Source organism: Theropithecus gelada, chromosome 11 (assembly GCF_003255815.1).
Source record: "Theropithecus gelada isolate Dixy chromosome 11, Tgel_1.0, whole genome shotgun sequence".
Taxonomy (NCBI): Eukaryota; Metazoa; Chordata; class Mammalia; order Primates; family Cercopithecidae; genus Theropithecus; species Theropithecus gelada.
The window spans coordinates 90,867,298-90,886,084 of record NC_037679.1 but is presented as its reverse complement, the minus strand read 5'-3'; the positions used below and the strand labels follow the sequence as shown (position 1 = coordinate 90,886,084).

Below are 18,787 nucleotides of genomic sequence, written 5' to 3'. Positions count from 1 at the left end.
TCTGGGTAGTGGGCATATCCCCGGGTCTGGTCTGGTGCTGTCCCAGCATTAAAGTGACAGCAACTCGGTAGTTGATTACGTGCACTGCACCACGGCAAGGAAGTGGATGCCCACTCTGAGACGGGGACACAGCCTGGCTGTAGGAATAATATGATTGCTAATAAAACATATTCTGTACCAGGCACGGTGGCTCATGCCTGCAATCCCAACACTTCTGAAGGTTGAGGCAGGTTGATCACTTGCGGCCAGGAGCTTGAGAGCAGCCAGCCAGGCACGGTGGTGGGAGCCTGTGGTCCCAGCAACTCAGGAGGCTGAGGTGGGAGGATGGCTTGAGCCCAGGAAGCAGAAGCTGTGATTACACCACTGCGCTCCAGCCTGGAAAACAGAGTGAAACCCTGTCTCAAAAAAAAAAAACCACCCCCCAAAGAAAACAAAACCAAATCCATATTCTGGATTTATAGACTAACTGGGGGCTTATAATTACAACTACAAAACTGACCAGTAATTACCCACATATTCACCTCTATTGAGTTCCTAGTGAATCACAGTTTAACACTCCACAGAGTTAGGTTTGCAGGTTTAATTCCGTCTATCCAGGCAGGGCAGCTCAGGGCTCAGCTCTGCACCGAGTCTAATGCTTCGCTTCTCTTGTGTGACCTGTTAGCGCTCGGTGAGAATATGAGCCGCTCACGTGAGTCTGGCATCTGAGTGTGCTGGCTGGCCGTCAGGACGCTGCTACTTACAGATACGATCACTACTTGCTCCCACAAGCTCTCTCTTAGAGCAAAGGTTAATGTGAAGGCCTCTTCTGTTGAGACAGAAGGAATTAATTTCTAACCATGCCCTTCACATATACCAAAGGTGATGGTGAATTTCTGATGTGAAATTACTTGTTTAAGGGATGGATTCTAACATTTTAATTTTCATCAGATTGTATGAGAGTAGACATGAACGCTCAGTGTAGGATTACTAAGGAACAAAATGTAATTTATAAACAGAGCCAGTTGTACATGAAACATTTGCTAGTATCTATCTGCTTTATAGTTCTTTTGCTAATTTTTCTGTTTTAAGAAAAAATCATATCTTGTCAACGGAGGGAACTGTGGTACTTGGCCAACTGCAGCAGCGTCTTCTTGCCCAGGGTGCTGTGGGGAGGACCTGCTGCGGCTCTCTGCCTAGGGTGTGCCTTGCGGCTGGGCAGTGTGGGTGACGGCTGGGGCCATCTGTCCCAGGAGCAGGAGGGTCCCAGTGTGTGGGTGATCCTGGCAATGTAAGGCTCGTCCTCTGGAAGGCTCTGGGACCCTGAGTGTCTTGACCCCCATGCACTTAGCAGAACCGTGTTAAGAAACTCAAGGCTACGACGTGCAACGCTCCATCCTTCTCTGTGTGGCTCCAGACGCAGACACGGTCCACCCACACAGCCAGGAGGCTGCACAAACTCCACGTGGGGACACAAAACAAGCTCCTTGTGCTTGGAAAGAGTGGAAATGCAGGGCTGGCCCATGCAAGGCACTGGGTGGTGACATCAGTGGGTGAGAACCAGAGGAGGCGCTCATGAGATGGCACCCTCATGGTCGAGAGGGTAGTGCTCACTGACGGCACCAATGGAGGTGGCCGTCCACAGCTACTGGAAGCCGGGGCGAGAGGACAGATGGTGGATGTATTTCCTGAAGTGAAAGGTGGAACCTCTACTGAGTGCCAGGCACTGAGTGAGAGGTGAGCCCGTGGCACCCTGGGCTGTCAGAGGCCCTGCCAGCTACCATGGCTGGGGCTTCCGCTTGATAAACATGAACGCCAACCTCCCTCCATCTCCTGCTCCAACCAAGACAGGTTCTCCTTAGTGGTCAAGAGGTAAGGGATGGATGCTCCTTGCCCTCTAGGCCCCAACAGGACTCTGTAGCCTCTCCTGGGAGCTCCAGCCTGGGCCGTGGTCACAGTCACCCAGCACCCAGGCAACTATGGTGACTGTCCTTGAGACCAGGAGGCTTTGCGACCGGAAGCTTGCATTTTCCTTATGTTTGTGCCTTCCTGTCCTCTCCACCAGCAGGTAGAGGGGCAGTAGTTGCATGTGGACCCAGTCGAGGTACCAGCACAGTGGAAAGCTGGACACGAAGCCAGGCCGTGCAGAGCCCTGGGGGGTGAGCCCCGCCCACCAGACACAGGAGCTCAGTGTGATCAAGTGTCAACAGGGATGGCCACGCCACGGGGAGGGACTCAGCACCTCCCTCTGGTCACCCACAGCTCTGCTCACAGATACCCGACCTTCAGACGCCCTTTCCGCCCAGGGAAACCTGGCCCGCATCCGGCACCTGTGCGCACACCCAGTGGCCTACCTGGAGCGGGTCCGCTTCCTGCTGGCCCCAGGGCTGCTGCTCACGCGGTAGGCAGTGGGCACACTCCTCTCTTCTCTCCGTCTCTCAGGGGAGTGGGCTCTCCTCCGAGGGGACCGGGAGCGGGACCTGGACAGAGGAGGAGGCAGCGTTCAGTTCTGTGGCCTGGCTGGCGGGACGTGTCATGCTTCCGACTGCCTTGGCAGAGATCAGGCCCCGTCTGCAGAGGCTGCTCCTCAGGATGGTGCCCGTGTAGACCCTGAAGCTTCAGAGAACCCCTGCCAAGCTCCACTACTCTACCGACAACGAACTGAAACCCCGAATCCCATCTCAGAGGCAGAGATGGTCTCTCTCTCGTTCCACACACTTATCACACCAAGGATAAACTTTTAACCAATATACAACTGGCGTGGAGGCTGGAGCTGCTTCAAATGGTCAATGGCAACCAATTCCCCACAAGCCATGGTCTGAGTATGCAATTTATGACCACCTCAGGCTGCCGCTTTCTCTTCCTTCCTCCTGCCTTTGCCCATTTTATCTCCCTATACATTTCAGCTCACTGACGTTTCTACCAGCACGAGGTAAGAAAAGGCAAATCAGACTCTAGCGAGTCGGGTCTACCTGTCTGAATAACAGCAAGAAGAAACTCAACAGTAATGAAGCTAGAGGCCTACCTGGAAATTTCTCCTGTTCACACTAATCTTACAGCCTCTCAGCACAGACACTCAGGAACAGGCTGTGGGGCACTGGCATGAAGCCTGAAACCTTCAATCCTATTCGGAAATGCCAGTCTTACGACAGTTTCGGCTAACTTAAGTTTATGAGATTTCACAGATGCAAAGCCACCCATGAACACTGACTCCTCCTCCTCCTCATGTGCCTGGAAAGGACTCATTTCTCTCCTGTGGTTATACAACGCACACGTGGCCACGAGGACCCTGAGACCCGTGCCCCTCCGGGGTGATGCTCCTTAGTGGAGGCCCCGTAGCGATGAGTTGGGACCTTCGTTTTAGTTCTTTGTTCATTCAGGAAAGCTACTATTTTGGGAAGACCTGCAATGAGCACAAATCTGGAAAAAAAAACTCCATTTATTTCCATTTTGTTTCCATGACAACTCATTCAAAACAATATAAAGAAGAGTGGTCTGATTTTGCCATTTGAAAAAGTTCTACATTGAATCATTTTCATGACAATAAACCGCACACGCCACAGGCTATGCTTCTGCAGATCAGCTCGGGATCACTCAGCCCCCAGCATCCTGGAGAGCCAGGAGTGGCCATCCTTTAACTGACAGAATGGTTTTGATTTTTTTTCCAGACCTTTCCTAAGATTTACAGAACAGACAATAAAGGCGCGGTCAGTTAGACACCTTGACATTTTACCAGGTTTTCCCTCAAAAGAACTCGCGGAGTCAAATCTGCTGGTGGCCGAGGCTGGCTGATAACTTCCTGGCTGGGCTGCCGCTGTCACTGACACGCTGCTCTGACAGGGCTCCGCGCGCAGCATCCCTGGGGAGGCTGAGGCTCTGGGACACGGAGGCACACACTTCACACTCAGAATAAAAGGTGCTGGGCTGGGCGCTACCAGAATTCTGAAAAAAGCTCTGCTTATTCAAAGCTATAGCGGCTAGGGAATGCTTACACGTAGAATTCTACAATAAACTCAATAATCAGGAAAAATAAGTTAGTTTGTAAGGCCTGCAAATTCATAAGTTTGAAATACAATACCATTTTGTAGTGGCTATTAGTAATAGACTTCTTTAAAGGGAAATGGCTGTTACCAGTAGATTTTCAAGTTATCGGGGGAAAATGCCCATCTCAGAACGAGGGGGTTACATACCATTAGACAATTCTCTAAGTTTGACTTTAGCTAAAGAAGCTTTAATGCTTTTATTCTGCTAATTAGGCTTCTCATATTGATACCACAACATAGTGCAAGAAACAGGAATTCCATTTTATAAGCAAATCATCCATATAATGTGACCAGAGGCCTTCTTAAAGATGAAATGGTCTGAATTAAACACTTTCAAGCATAACGTGACTCAGTTTTGTTTTTTTTTTCTTAAAAAAGCATAATGGTTTGCTTTCAAATAGAAACATAATGAGACTTTTTTCAATGACAAAACTCCAGATATTTTATCTGAATGACAGTGGTCATATTTATAAATAGCCTCTCTTCTCCGACATGTAACCATTCCATCTACTCCACTTCCTCCATTCGCGTCCCTACCCACGGCATTTCAGTCACGGAATAATCTGTGCAGACGACTTAGCAGCAAGGGTCTGGCTCTGCCACAGCTGGAACTTCCAGCAGCTCCTGGAATAATCTCTGCAGATGACTCAGCAACAAGATCTGGGCTCTACCAGCAGCTCCCGGGGCTTAATTTTTCTCAAGTTGAAACTGGATCTGATTTCACATGCAATTCCTCCTCATGTCCCCAGCCCAGTGACAGCCGCTGCAGCTCCCCTCCTTCCTGGACTGCTCAGTGCAGATACCCTCTGGTCTTATCTGTGTCTGGCTATGATTCACTTTGATTCATTTTGCAAGTGATGGGAAGACGGTCCTCACCTCAGCATGATCAACACTGCCACTCGCGAAACTGCAAGCATCTGGTTTCCTCCTTTAAGGAGCAGGATTAGGAGATGAGTCATCACTTTGACTGATTTGCTATGCAGTTTATCGTGGGTAAAAAGGGCAATGAGGAGCCACAACTTTCAACCTAAAGTGGAAACCCAATGTCGCCTGAGTCCCTTCTGAATGCTAAACAAGACTCCTAAGAAAAGTCTTCCAAATCCATCCCCAGTCTCCTTCACCAACCCCAAGTATTTAGGAAGCTAATTTCTACAAATAAATAGATTATATATATATTTTTTATATATATTTTTTGAGACAGAGTCTCGCTCTGTTGCCCAGGCTGGAGTGCAGTGGCGCAATCTCGGCTCACTATAAGCTCCACCTCCCGGGTTCTTGCCATTCTCCTGCCTCAGCCTCCTGAGTAGCTGGGACTACAGGCGCACGCTGCCACACCCGGCTAATTTTTTGTATTTTTAGTAGAGGCAGGGTTTCACAGTGTTCGCCAGGATGGTCTCGATCTCTTGACCTTGTGATCTGCCCACCTCGGCCTCCCAAAGTGCTGGGATTACAGGCGTGAGCCACCGTACCCAGCCAGAAATATGTTTTTATCATATAGGTCTCTACACTAGAAGATATCTTAAAATGATAACATGCAGAGATCTATCTAGAACTCCCAGAAGCCCAGGCTAACTCTGAAGATGTATTTAGATAAGTAAATGAACACAAGAGACCATCTTAGCAAGTTTTAAAAATAAACTTAGTTTCAAACTGATACTTATTAAAATTTAATTTTAGGTTGTAAATGAACTGCATGAGTACTTCTTCATTCCATTAAGACAGAGAACCAGATACGATATCAAAATACAAATGAAAACAGAAAACAAGACAACAAAAGTATTTTAATTTTTTTTTAAGACGGAGTCTTGCTCTGTTGCCCAGGCTGCACTGCAGTGACACAATCTTGGCTCACTGCAACCTCCACCTCCTGGGTTCAAGCGATTCTCCTGCCTCAGCCTCCCGAGTAGCTGGGATTACAGGCGCCCACCACCACACCTGGTTTTTTGTAGTTTTAGTAGTGGTGGGGTTTTACCATGTTGGCCAGGCTAGTCTTAAACTCTTGACCTCAGGTGATCCACCTGCATCGGCCTCCCACAGAGATGGGATTATAGGCGTGAGCCACTGTGCCAACCTCAATGTTGATATAAAAGACACTAAATACTACCTGGTCATAACTAGTATACTTTTTGATAAGTAACATAGTGATTTCCCAAAACTAAAGATTTTTACATGTCTAATTTGTCTTTGGAGATCCAAAGTCACCCATAACTTAGACATACTAAATAAATTGGACTTCAACCACAGGAATAGTATGGCCATTAAATAAATATTCATTGTGCTGTAAGAAGGCTTTCTAATATTAACTTTCTGTATTTTACATAGAACTTCAGTAATTTAATATATACAAAAAACATATTCCACATAGCATCCTACCACAATTAGAAATATTAACAACTGTGGTATTCTACTGTGGGCTGGCAGCAGTCATTAAAAATGATCAATTAGGTCTGTTCAGGCCCAGGTGACAAGTCTGATCCATTCTGAGTGGAGGCTATGTTTGTTAACAGTTTATTCTATCTGATAACAACCGCATTAACACTTTCAATACTTTGGTTAAAATTTAGTTATCTTTTATACTCCAATAATTCATATGACTGAGGAGACCACCACCCCTCCCATTTCTAACTTGCATTTTTAAGGCCACTTGGATCCCTGGAAATGATTATTGCTGGCAGAGCTTGGATGGAGGACGAAGGTTTGCAGCCAGTTTAGAAAAATGCAATCCTACTCAAAAAAACACACACTTCCTGTTCCCAGAAGAGCTGAGGCAGAATTCCACAAGAAAAGGTTATGGTGAGAAACCATCAGCTTCTTCTTCTTCTTTTGTCATAGAGAACATGTCCATCAGGCTAGATTCGAACTCCTGGGCTCAAAGGATCCTCCTGCCTCTGCCTCCCAAGCATCTGGGGCTTGACTAGCTTGTTTAACTCATGTCCTCGGACTCCAGAACCCACGGCACTGCTGGTCTCTGCACCCAGCCATGCCCTTGGCCCTGTGGAGGGGAACAACTGCCAGGGGCCAGCACCCACAGTAGAACTTGCTCAACAATCCAACACCTGGAAGGTTTTGTTTTATAATACTCTTATTTTCATTTTATAATAAACGTGCACTTTGCCTTCATATTTTGTCTCAGTTGCAAAATCGAATGCTTTTTAATCAGTTATTTAACTAAAATTAACTAAAAGTATGTAGATACTACCTTCTCAGCCATGGAGATTAATTAAAAATTTGAGTGTTCTGAAAACACTTTGCTCTGTTGACACTGTAAAATATTTTAAATGTAGGTCAAATTAAAATTGGTAGCCTACCATCACAGTAGAAACCATACTCAGGTAATTTTTACCTTAATTTTTTCTTTTAACTGAAAGTTACAAACAAATGAGTAGGGTTTGGCTTCTTGGACTTGTCAGCAATGAATCCATAAAAATAATATAAAGATATATTTTTATATAAAGTAATATGCAACTAAAGCTATTCTAAAGTAAATTATTCGAAAATATGTAACTCTAAATCTATTCTAAAACAAATCACTCAAGTAAGATGTAAAATGACCTTTTCTCCTATAGTCTAGTGAACAAAAAGGAGGCACAGCCTAGAAACCTGAAATTCCAAGTGTGAGGTGAAGCCTTTCAGCTCTGAATACACCAATGTGGGAAAAGCTGGCGGCCACGGCATCATCTGTCCTTAGAAGTGAATGGTAGGAGACCTGGAAATATCAGATGCCGCATCTGCTGTGTTTGCAAAAACTCCCCAGGTGAAAGCTGAGCTAATTTCTTACACTAAAGAAACACCACGAACAGCTGTTACAAGGATCGGCCCCAAGGCTTGGGATTTAGGAAGGAATTATGCTTTCTTTGGAGCCTGTAGAAAAGGAAAACTGGGAAGAATTTTACTGCATCTGGTCACTAGGAGGGCTTGTTTATGCCTGTCTTCAGCTATGTAATGTCGTAAGAAACATTTTCAAGTGGGAAATTTTTTATTTTAATCTTCACTTAATTGCATGTAGAGGCAGGGTCCCGCTCTGTCATCCGGGCTGGAGTGCAGTGGTGTGATCATAGCTCACTGCAGTCTCAAACTCCTGAGCTCAGCTCAAGCAATCCCCCCACATCAGACTCTACGCTTGAGCTCAGGAGTTTGAAGCACGCACTGCCACGCCTGCCTAATTTTAAAAAATATTTTGTATACTCGGAAGGCTGAGGCAGGAGAATGGCGTAAACCTGGGAGGCAGAGCTTGCACTGAGCTGAGATCTGGCCACTGCACTCCAGCCTGGGCGACAGAGGGAGACTCCGTCTCAAAAAAAAAAAAAATTTTGTAGAGATAGGTGTTCACTGTGTTGCCAAAGCTTGTCTCGAACTCCAGGCCTCAAAGTAATCCTCTCATCTTGGCTTCCTAAAGCACTGGAATTACAGGTGTGAGCCATTGTGCCTGGCCTCAAATGAGAAATTTTAAAAAAGCTTTGATATATAAGCTCCTGGGAGCCTTCAGAAATTGAAGATATGTTAGCAAAACTGTTCATTTGATTAGAAAATAGCAAGGTTTCTTTTTTGTGTGTATAAGGGTATGAAGTGATGAAACATTTAAAACACTCGCAAAAATGCAGAGTGAAAGATCAAACTGATTTATCATAGAGTCAAATCCAATTTCACTGCAGAGAAGTCAGTGTAAATGCCTGTCAAACTTTAAGTGTTGGCTGGGGTAAAAATAAAGAAAGCAGGCTGGCCGTGGTGGCTCATGCCTGTAATCCCAGCACTGTGGGAGGCCGAGATGGGTGGATTACCTGAGGTCAGAGGAGAGAGACCAGCCTGGCCAACATGGTGAAACCCCATCTCTACTAAAAAAAACAAAATTAGCTGGGCGTGGTGGCGCATGCCTGTAATCCCAGCTACTTGGGAGGCTGAGGCAGGAGAATCACTAGAACCCGGGGAGGCAGAGGTTGCAGTGAGCCGAGTTCACGCCATTGCAGACCAGCCTGGGAAACAAAAGCAAAAACTCCGTCTCTAAATAAATAAACAAACAAACAAATAAATAAAGCAAGCATATTGTTTTTAGGATATATTCAGAGAGGCAAATGTGTAAAATTATACTTAAAAAGCCCACAGGGCGCCCAAGGCATCTGTATTTTTCCCATGGAAACGTAAGAGCTAACAGCAATTCCAGAAGAAAAACTAGACGAGCACAGTCAGTGCCGCACTACAGAAACCGAGAGAGCCAGTCAGTGCTCAGCAACAACCCGAGGTGTAACGGGGCCCTGAAAACACAGCAAGCTGTGCCAGCCTCCCATAGGCCGGCCACTGTTTTGTTTTTAAAAAATGGTTTTCACCAAGATGTAAATTCTGTGACTCTTAAATGTTTTTACATTTTTAATTTCTGCTCCTAGAAATGTTAACCTGCTTTCTGAAAAACTGGCTCCTCACCAGGAAGGCCTTTGGTTTAATAGTGACTTCCGGAAGGAGGGTGGAGAGGAAACAGTGTGCACCGGCGCCGCCCTCTTCACACACACCTGTGCCGCCCTCTTCACACACACCCGCACCGCCCTCTTTACACACACCCGCACCGCCCTCTTCACACACACCTGCACCGCCCTCTTCACACACACACACCCGCACTGCCCTCTTCACACACACCCGTCGGCCCTCTTCACACACACCCGCAGGCCCTCTTCACACACGCTCACCCGCACCGCCCTCTTCACACACGCTCATCTGCGCCGCCCTCTTCACACACGCTCACCCGTGCTGCCCTCTTCACACATACACCTGCCGGCCCTCTTCACACACGCTCACCCGCGCCGCCCTCTTCACACCCACTCTGCACACACACTCACCGGTGCCACATGAAGTATGTGCAGAGTGTGGCACCGGTGAGTGTATGTGCAGAGCAGGGAATCCAAACCCAAAACCAGTGCTAAAGAGTTCTCCTGTCTTGCAACTTTACACATTTGAGAGAAATTAGCATGGGAAACTTCACTTACACAAATAAAACAAAAGACCCCCCAGCACACCACCCTGTGAATCTTTTACACAATCAGCACACCACCCTGTGAATCAAGGTCCTGGTAGGCTTACTTCCAGGACCCATTAGAATTTAAACAAACCAATTTTTAAAAACCTGGCAGTAGTTAAGTATAGGCCTGTGCGGTGGCTCAGGCCTGTAATCCCAGCACTCTGGGAGGCCAAGGTGGGTGGGTAACCTGAGGTCAGGAGTTTAAGACTAGCCTGGCCAACATGGTGAAACCCTGTCTCTACTAAAAATACAAAAATTAGCCTGGCATAGTGGTGGGCGCCTGTAATCCCAGCTACTCAGGAGGCTGAGGTAAGAGAATCACTTGAACCCGGGAGGTGGAGGTTGCAGTGAGCCAAGATCGCACCGCTGCACTCCAGCCTGGGCAACAAGAACAAAACTCTGTCTCAAAAAACAAACAAACAAAAGTTAACTACAAAACAAACAAAAAACCAAAAAAGATCTTATTTGGACTTGCAGGGCACACGAGCACACGCATACACACGTCTGTTCAATGAGAGTGGCACTGATTTTAAACTTTCTACCTAGCTCTACTGGGTATCCTGTGAAGGACACAGGGGTCACGAAGGCACCAGAGGTGCTGCCCCCTGCACACCCACCTCGACCGCCGCACTGTCCGATAGGCACTGGGAAGAGAATGCTTTGCTTTTGAGTGTGATCTAGACCTGGACTTGGATGACGAATGGTACTTGGGAGAACGCGATCTTGTTCGAGATCTTTTTTTGTGCTTTTTCTTTTTCTTTTCTTTCTCTTCTTCTCTCGGTGGATCTTTGCTTTTGCTCGAAGGCCTATCGGGTGGTTTAACTTCTACAGTAGGCAGAGGTCTGCCTCCAGTCAGTAGAGGGCAGGGCGTAGTGTTGGATTCCTAAGAATAAAAGGGAAATCTGGGTGTTAACAGGGAAAACAGAACACTGAAGTGTATGTATAAAATTTCAACTTTGGCCCCTCACACCAACAAACACAGCAACCATCCCTTACAAAGACCCGTCTCCTCCTGTAGCTATCCAGAGTGACCTCCTTTTCACCTCCCAGGATGCAAAGGGAGAAAGGGAACCCCCTCTGGTTCCCGAGCCTTTCCACAGGCAGCACTCCCTTCCCAGCCCCCAGGCTGTGGACAGCAGGAGCCAATAAGAGGAGCACAGTATTAGAGATGCTATGCTGGAAAAAAATACGTTTCTTTTTAATAGTTTTAACTACCAGAGGAGAGATTCCTCAAACCTCCAATATTAGGTTTTTAAATGAATCTCTGCACTACTCTGACAATAATTTTTAAAGGTCTAGGTTCCCCCTTTGATGTTTTAAAACCTCTCCATCTGAGTGCCACATACATGCAGAAGAGCACACGAATCTTCAATGCATCCCGACACATTTCCACCACAGCGCATCGGAACCAGGTCAGGAGACAACACCCTTCAACAGTGTGGGCCTGCAGCCTGGCCCTCTTCCCCGGAAAGCTCACTCTCTCCTCAATTCACTTTAAGTGAATTTTAAACTACAGCCATTAAACATTTCACACCTTTAGACACAGTGAAAAAATCTGCAATTCATCATTTAGTGCCTTGAAGAAATTCAGGTCAGGTGCTGGGGTAGGACCCAGTCTCCCAGGCTGCCCCCAGCTGCTCCCCAGGGAGAGAGCTCCAGCCCAGCCCGTGGCACAGTGTGCGCAGGACAGCGTCTGTGAAAGGCAAAGTGCTAAGGGGGCTTCCCTTCCTTCTTTCCGCTCCCTAGGTCTGCCCTGGCAAGGCCAACTGGCTGAGGGAAAACACTGTAGAAATGATTTTTCTACAGTTATGCTTCTTTCTTTGGCTTTGAGATCAAAAGCAATTCAGCGGAGCCCTGGTGGGGCAGGCCCCAATTTAAGATGAGATTCCACTCAAGCTGGCTGCTTTATGATGGCACTGTGATTTCCCAGTCCTCTGTTCAGCCTCCTTGCTGTTTCCGTTTACACCATGCTCTCTGATGCCCCTCCCTGGTGGTGGGTGTGCTGCAGGCAGGAGGGCAGGGATGAATTCCTCGTCGGGATCTGATGGCCCTCCCATTTGGCCGCTACCAAGTTCACTGCTACCAAGTTCATCTTTACGGCTCTGCCTAAATTATCTCCAGGGACACTTTGGTAAAAAAAATCCATTTTACTGTGGGAGAGTTCTTATCAAAAAGGTCTTTCTCATTTGAAATTCTGTAAGTGTAACAATATTTTTCAGGTCTAACTTTTAAATATTTTATTGTTTTTTGGTTTGTTTTGAGGCAGAGTCTTGCTCTGTCGCCGGGGTGGAGTGCAGTGGCGTGATCTCAGCTCACCACAACCTCCGCCTCCCGGCCTCAAGTGATTCTTGTGCCCCAGCCTCCTGAGTAGGTGGGATTACAGGCATGTGCCATCATGCCCAGCTAATTTCTTTTTTGTTTGTATTTTTAGTAGAGAAAGGGTTTTGCTATTTTGGCCAGGCTGGTCTCAAACTCCTGACCTCAAGTGATCTGCACGCCTCAGCCTCCCAAAGTGCTGAGATTACAGGCGTGAACCACCGCACTCAGCTAAAATATTTTATTGCTTACATAATTCTAACACACAAACATCCAATGAGAAGCCAAGCTCTATATCCAAGAACACCCACTCCACTCTGGTATTAGTCAGGATTTGCCCATGAGCAATGCTAAATGATCCTTTAAATTAAAAAGACAATAAATAAAAGCCAGTAAGCTTCACAACTTCAGAGGCTGAACATCCTAGCTATGGCCTCTCCCATACACACTGCAAGGGCTTCCATTCTGCAAACAGCAAAGAACAAAGGTTTGTGAGCTGAGCACATCCTATGAGGTGAGCCCTGGGTGGGACCAGAGAAATCAGCTGAGGCACTAAAAAAATCCCAATATCCATGGACTCTAAACCAGGAGAAAGCCAGCCAGCCCCAGGGATGAAAGACGCCACTGGGAACCTCAGCACGGGCACCTGTGAGTGTTTGAGGAAGTCAGAGCTGCTGCAGGTCCTTTTAACAAGGCCCGGGATCTCCCCAGGAAAACAAAGAGAAGGCTGAAGAGGAGAGCCAAGACACATACTCCACCCTCGAGTGAGGAGTCTGTTCTGTGGCGAGAAGGAAGAGAAACACGTCTTTGTTGTCTTTTTCTGGTGAAGAAGTCTCCTCATTTACTCTCTCTCACAAAATCACTGCACTATTTTGGCATGTGACTGATAACACATGGCGTTAAAACAGAGGGGAGATGGAAAAACCCGGTCCCTGGCAAACGTCTGTGAAAGACAAAACCAAAGGGGCGCGAGACGCCATCTGAGGCATAGTCAAGACAAACAGGAGTGCGAGGAGTCAACTCTCCAGCTGAGTTTCTGCTCCTGTTTTTACTGCCAATGATTTGAACCTCTAAACTTTTTTTTTTTGCCTTTATCCTAACTAATGCCTGTCATTAATAATACTTGGCTGGGCGCTGTGGCTCAAGCCTGTAATCCCAGCACTCTGGGAGGCCGAGACGGTCGGATCACGAGGTCAGGAAATCAAGACCATCCTGGCTAACACGGTGAAACCCTGTCTCTACTAAAAAATACAAAAAACTAGCCGGGCGAGGTGGCGGGCGCCTGTAGTCCCAGCTACTCGGGAGGCTGAGGCAGGAGAATGGCGGGAACCCGGGAGGCGGAGCTTGCAGTGAGCTGAGATCCGGCCACTGCACTCCAGCCTGGGCGACAGAGCGAGACTCCGTCTCAAAAAAAACCAAAAAACAAAACTTATCTCACCACTGTGGTTAAAGACGAGGGCTTCATTTTGAAGTGAGGGGACAATCTGAATCAACACTTTCAAATGTCACTTGTAATGAAGCCCAGTTCTATTTATTCCAACAACACGATCATCCTTCACCACGAAGGTGAAGACTAGAGCTGCTGCGAGCTCTGCCAGGCTGAATTAAGATGGTCTGTGATGTTGACATTACCGCTTTTTTCAGCTTCAAGTGCTAAAAGTGCACAAGGACTGATGCCAAACACAGCTTTCCAGAAACCACAGCTGCCTTTGAGATGCAATTTTAATATTCCAGCAAAAATGATCAAAACCGAAGTCATGTTTGAGTGTAGGGGGGCAGACGTACGTTGGTTCAGGTAGAGTCGAGGACAAAGCAAAGAACTTCTGAAAAATGGTCATTTATGAGAGCATTAAAAGCTTACTGCCTGCCACTTTTGTAACATTGGAAAATAACATTGATTAGCCCCCCTTTATCACAATGAAGTATTTGGCAACAAATTAGCACATGAACTAGCAACTATTATTTCCTACTGTGGCAAAACAAATTGCTCAAAAGCAGACCGACTGTGTATCTGATTGTATTGGAAAATAAAAGAAATCTTATTTGTGAAGGGCATTACATTAACTATGAAATGGGCCAATCCCACGGACGGATGGCAAACACTAAAGCGTCCTCTCCATCCCTTCACCCAGCCCCACTGCCCTACTGTCTCCTGGCCAGGTGCGTCCTCCCACCCCTGCCTCCACTCTGCTCCAGCGCCCCCTGCCCCGCAGCCACACTCTTTCAGCGGAAATGCAGCTCTCGTGCTCTCGCTCACTTATCCTGGCGTCCCAGGCTCTCTACAACTGGCCTCCCATTGTCATACCCGTTCTGCCTGAGAACGTGTCTTCCCGAGTGGGGCCACCTGTCCTTTACCACTTGTGGGTCTTTGGTCCTCGTGGGTCCTCACTATTCTGTAAGCGCCTCAAGGCCTTGCCTAAGCCCTAGGTCCCGGAGCTGCCACTCTCCTCCTGGCTGTGCTGTCCTGATGGAAATGCCCATGTGTGAACAGCAACAGCTCAAATGCTGTCACGGTCACTGGTGAACAAGCAAGCTTCTAATGCATATCCCAAAGTGCCTCAGCACCTAGCACACAGCAGATTCAGCAAACACAGGCGGGTTTCAGTTCCTATTTCCTTGTCAAACTCTTACTGGAATCGTAAACTTGGCAGGATCCGTAACTGGAAAACATCTATGGGCTGGGTGCAGGGGCTCATGCCTGTCATCCTAGCATCTTGAGAGGCCAAGGCGGGAGAACTGCTTGAGGCCAGGAGTTCAAGATCAGTCTGGGCAATATAGCAAAATCCCATCTCTACCAAAAATACAAAAAACATTTAGCTGGGCATGGCGGCAAGTGTACGTAAGTCCCAGCTACTCTGAAGGCTGAGGTAGGAGGACTGCTTCAGGCTGGGAGGTCAAGGCTGCAGTGAGCTGTGATGGTACCACTGCATTCCAGCTTGGGTGAGTGAGACTCTCTCAAAAAAGAAAAAGAAAAAAATTTGTGGAATCCAAGAAACCATCCTGCAGTCCTTTGCTACTATGTAAACGACCGCATGACTATGTAAACGACCGTATGACTATGTAAACGACCGCATGACTATGTAAATAACTGCATGACTATGTAAATGACTGCATGACTATGTAAATGACTGCATGACAAAAGGAGCTCAGCGAAGACTTCTGCCTTCTCTTCATCCTGGATTAAGAACACACACTAGGAATGGAGAGAGAATCTATGTGACACGGACAGGAGGCAGGGAAATACTGGCGAGGACTTCACACTCAAGCCTGGACCCACGGCCCAAAGTGAGAACTATCCCTGTTTTCCTGCCTGAATGTTGCCTTTTGGCCTGTTCTGCCCCTTATCCTGTGCCCATAAGAACCCCAGACTCCAGACTTAGGGGACACACACAGAAGAGAGACGCGTCTGAGCGAAGAGAGGATACGAAGCAGCTGGATGTTGGAGAGGAGTTTGGCTGAGGATGGCCAGACTCCAGGGGAAAATTATCTTCCTGCTGTAACCCCTTGTCAGCTTCCCTTTCTGCTGAGACCACTTCCACAGCTCAATAAAGTCCTCCACATTCATCATCCTTCAATTTGTTCGTGTGACCTGATTCTTGCTGGACGCTGGACAAGAACTCAGGTACCAAGAGGGCAGGGTGTAAAGGCTGTCACCCTGGCCCTCCAGAGCTGATTAACACTCAACGCTGACTGTAACACACGCTTTCTGGGGCTCCAGGGGTCACAGACACCCCCTCCTGGACGGCAAAGCTAAAAGAGCATTGTAATGTGCTTGGAGGATGCCGTGAGGCCAGCGCAGAGCCTGCTCCCGCTAGAGAGGAGCGTTCCTTTGCTCTGGTTCCCGCACCTGTCCGTTCATGTGGTCCCTCCTGTAAGAGATTGAGTGGCGGCCAAGTAAACGAGCCACCCCCTTTGCGAGTCCTGGGAAGGGGTCAAGGGAACTCTCCAGTCTCATATGCAGGTTTATATGCACTATTTTTGCATATGCTTTTATAATTTTTATACTCCACTTGAAAAATTTAAGAGTACTGCCAATATCTTTCCATGCCAATAGGCACACTTTAGGACATAATTTACAACTGTATCTCAATACGTAAAATCACCTCTCCTAACGATCAATGGGACTGAACACGAACACATACGCAGAAAGATCGAGTACAAATGGGAATTCAGCACGTCGTAAAGAAGGCTCTGTGAGTCACTGGGGAAAAGATGTATGACTTAGTGAATGTGTTGCATCTAGCGACATGCTCCTCAAACTGAAATTAATTCCAAGTGTGGCAGGTCAAAAACGTACCAGAGGAAAAAAAGTTTGTGACACTGATGACAAACAGCTAACATGAAGCAGCATAGACAAAGAAAGGGCCCTTCCTGGGCCCGGAAGAAACACAGGCCCAGGCTAAGGGAAAGTCAGTTCAAAAGGCAGCAGACAATGCCAAGAAACATCAGCAAAGTGGCCGGGCGCAGTGGCTCAGGCCTGTAATCCCAGCACTTTGAGAAGCTGAGGCGGGCGGATCACGAGGTCAAGAGATCGAGACCATCCTGGCCAACATGGTAAAACCCTGTCTCTACTAAAAATACAAAAATTAGCCGGGCGTGGTGGCACCCGCCTATAGCCCCAGCTACTTCAGAGGCTGAGGCAGGAGAATCACTTGAATCCGGGAGGCAGAGGTTGCAGTGAGCCGACTGAGCCGATATCGTACCACTGCACTCCAACCTGGAGGCAGAACGAGACTCCGTCTCAAAAAAAAAAAAAAGACATCAGCAAAGTGACTCAGTATTACTTATCATTAAATATGTCAGTTAAAGCAGATGCTGCTTTCCCACTGAAAGGCTGATGGTACCCAATGCCGACAGGGGCATGAAGAAACAGTTATCATACCCCATGGGTGCCAATAAAACTGCTACAATCCCTTCAGAGGTCAACTGAGCAGTATCTCAAATTAAAAAAAGAATTCCATGGTGAGGATTTCCCCCATGAGTGCACTCACTGGAGTACACAAGATACAGGACACAGATGGGTGATCGGCATTGTTCACAAAGACAGACCTGAGACGTGGCTCACATTTCCCACAGCAGGGGAGGGGCACACACAGAGGGGGTGATTTACAGGTAAACTACTTACAGTCATTCGGTCAATAAATATCTATCTACCAAGTGCCTGTAACACACCAAACACTACTGTAAGCATTGATAACAGAAGGATCTCTACTGTAAGTCAAAGAAGATGTCAGAAAAATACGTAGGGTATGATCCCATAACTGTGAGGTTTTACATCTCTACATACATGAATCGAATTGAGTTTTTCCCCTCAAGGATTCACAGGAAACAAAGGGAGGGGATACACACGACGGAGCATCGTTCAACCGCAAAAAGGAAGGGGGTCCAACGCAGCTGCCACGTGGCTGGACCGGAGGACACCACGCTAGGCAAAGTCAGCCAGGCACAGAAGCACAGACACTGCAGAATCCCACTCACAGGCAGTCCCCAGGAGTCCCGTTCAGAGGCTAAAAGCAGGTGGGTGTCAGGGCTGGGGGAGGGGAGAGTGGGGAGTTACTATTTAATGGCTAAAGAGTTTTGGTTTTAGAAGATGGACATTCTGGGAATGGATGGGTGGTAATGGTTGCACAGTGTGAATACACTTAATGCCAGCATAAACGGCACAGTTAAAAAAGGTAAAATGGTAACCTTTATGTTAAAAACTCAAACTACAGAAGGGAGAGAATTGACAGGAATTTTAAAAAGTGCCATTTCCACAGGAATTTAAAAAAATACACAAGAAAGAAAGGACCTTTTCTCTTTTATACCTTTCTGTAGCATTTGAACTTTAAAAATCATATGTATACATCAGTTTTATAAAAAGCAACGTAAAGACAGAGAAGTGACTGTCCTTCAGGCACATAAGCTGCTCTGTGGCTGTTTTTAGTTAACTTTAAGGTGACAGTAAAATTCCTGCCATGTTACGCCAGGCCTTGTATAAGGGAGTGTCCTCATGCCACCCTGCAGAGTCAGCCTGAGCTAGCCATGGCTCCAACAGACCTGGGGGTGCCATGAGCCTCCTGGTGCTGATGTGCCCTCAGCCACGCTGGCTCCCTCACCCAGGGTGTGCGGTGGCCAAACATGGTTTTGTCTCACGTCCTCCTGGACTCCGAGAATTTTACAACTACACAGCTGGGTCAAATGTCTCAACATCAGTGAGTAAAGTAGATGCTAGAATACTTAGTAAAGTCAAGGGTAACCTGTCCCAGAAGTTGTTTTAGGCTAAAAATACTTTTGAGTTTGATTTTTATTTATGACAATTGCCAATTTAATTACAAGTATTTTTGTTTCAGAAGCAATTAAAGACATTTATCATCATCTGCTACAACCATTACACTTTTGTTGAAATGGCTTGGTAGCTGTAATCTGCACATACACACACACATATATTCAGGGAGAGCATTCT

At 47.0% G+C, this 18,787-nt stretch overlaps 1 protein-coding gene across 3 annotated transcripts in view; it reads right to left on the bottom strand.

Moving 5' to 3' along the window:
• Positions 1-18,787, bottom strand: part of SFSWAP (splicing factor SWAP) — a 90,817-nt gene that overhangs the window by 10,582 nt on the left and 61,448 nt on the right. For 2 of the 3 annotated variants that reach the window (XM_025402629.1, XM_025402630.1), the window contains 2 exons: positions 10,644-10,909; positions 2,334-2,459 (listed from right to left, as the gene is read on the bottom strand). In XM_025402629.1, the coding sequence (XP_025258414.1) occupies positions 2,334-2,459; positions 10,644-10,909 (392 nt within the window). Of the gene's footprint in view, positions 1-2,333; positions 2,460-3,699; positions 3,856-10,643; positions 10,910-18,787 lie in introns of all 3 variants that reach the window. The other variant, XM_025402627.1, reaches the window with a different exon arrangement.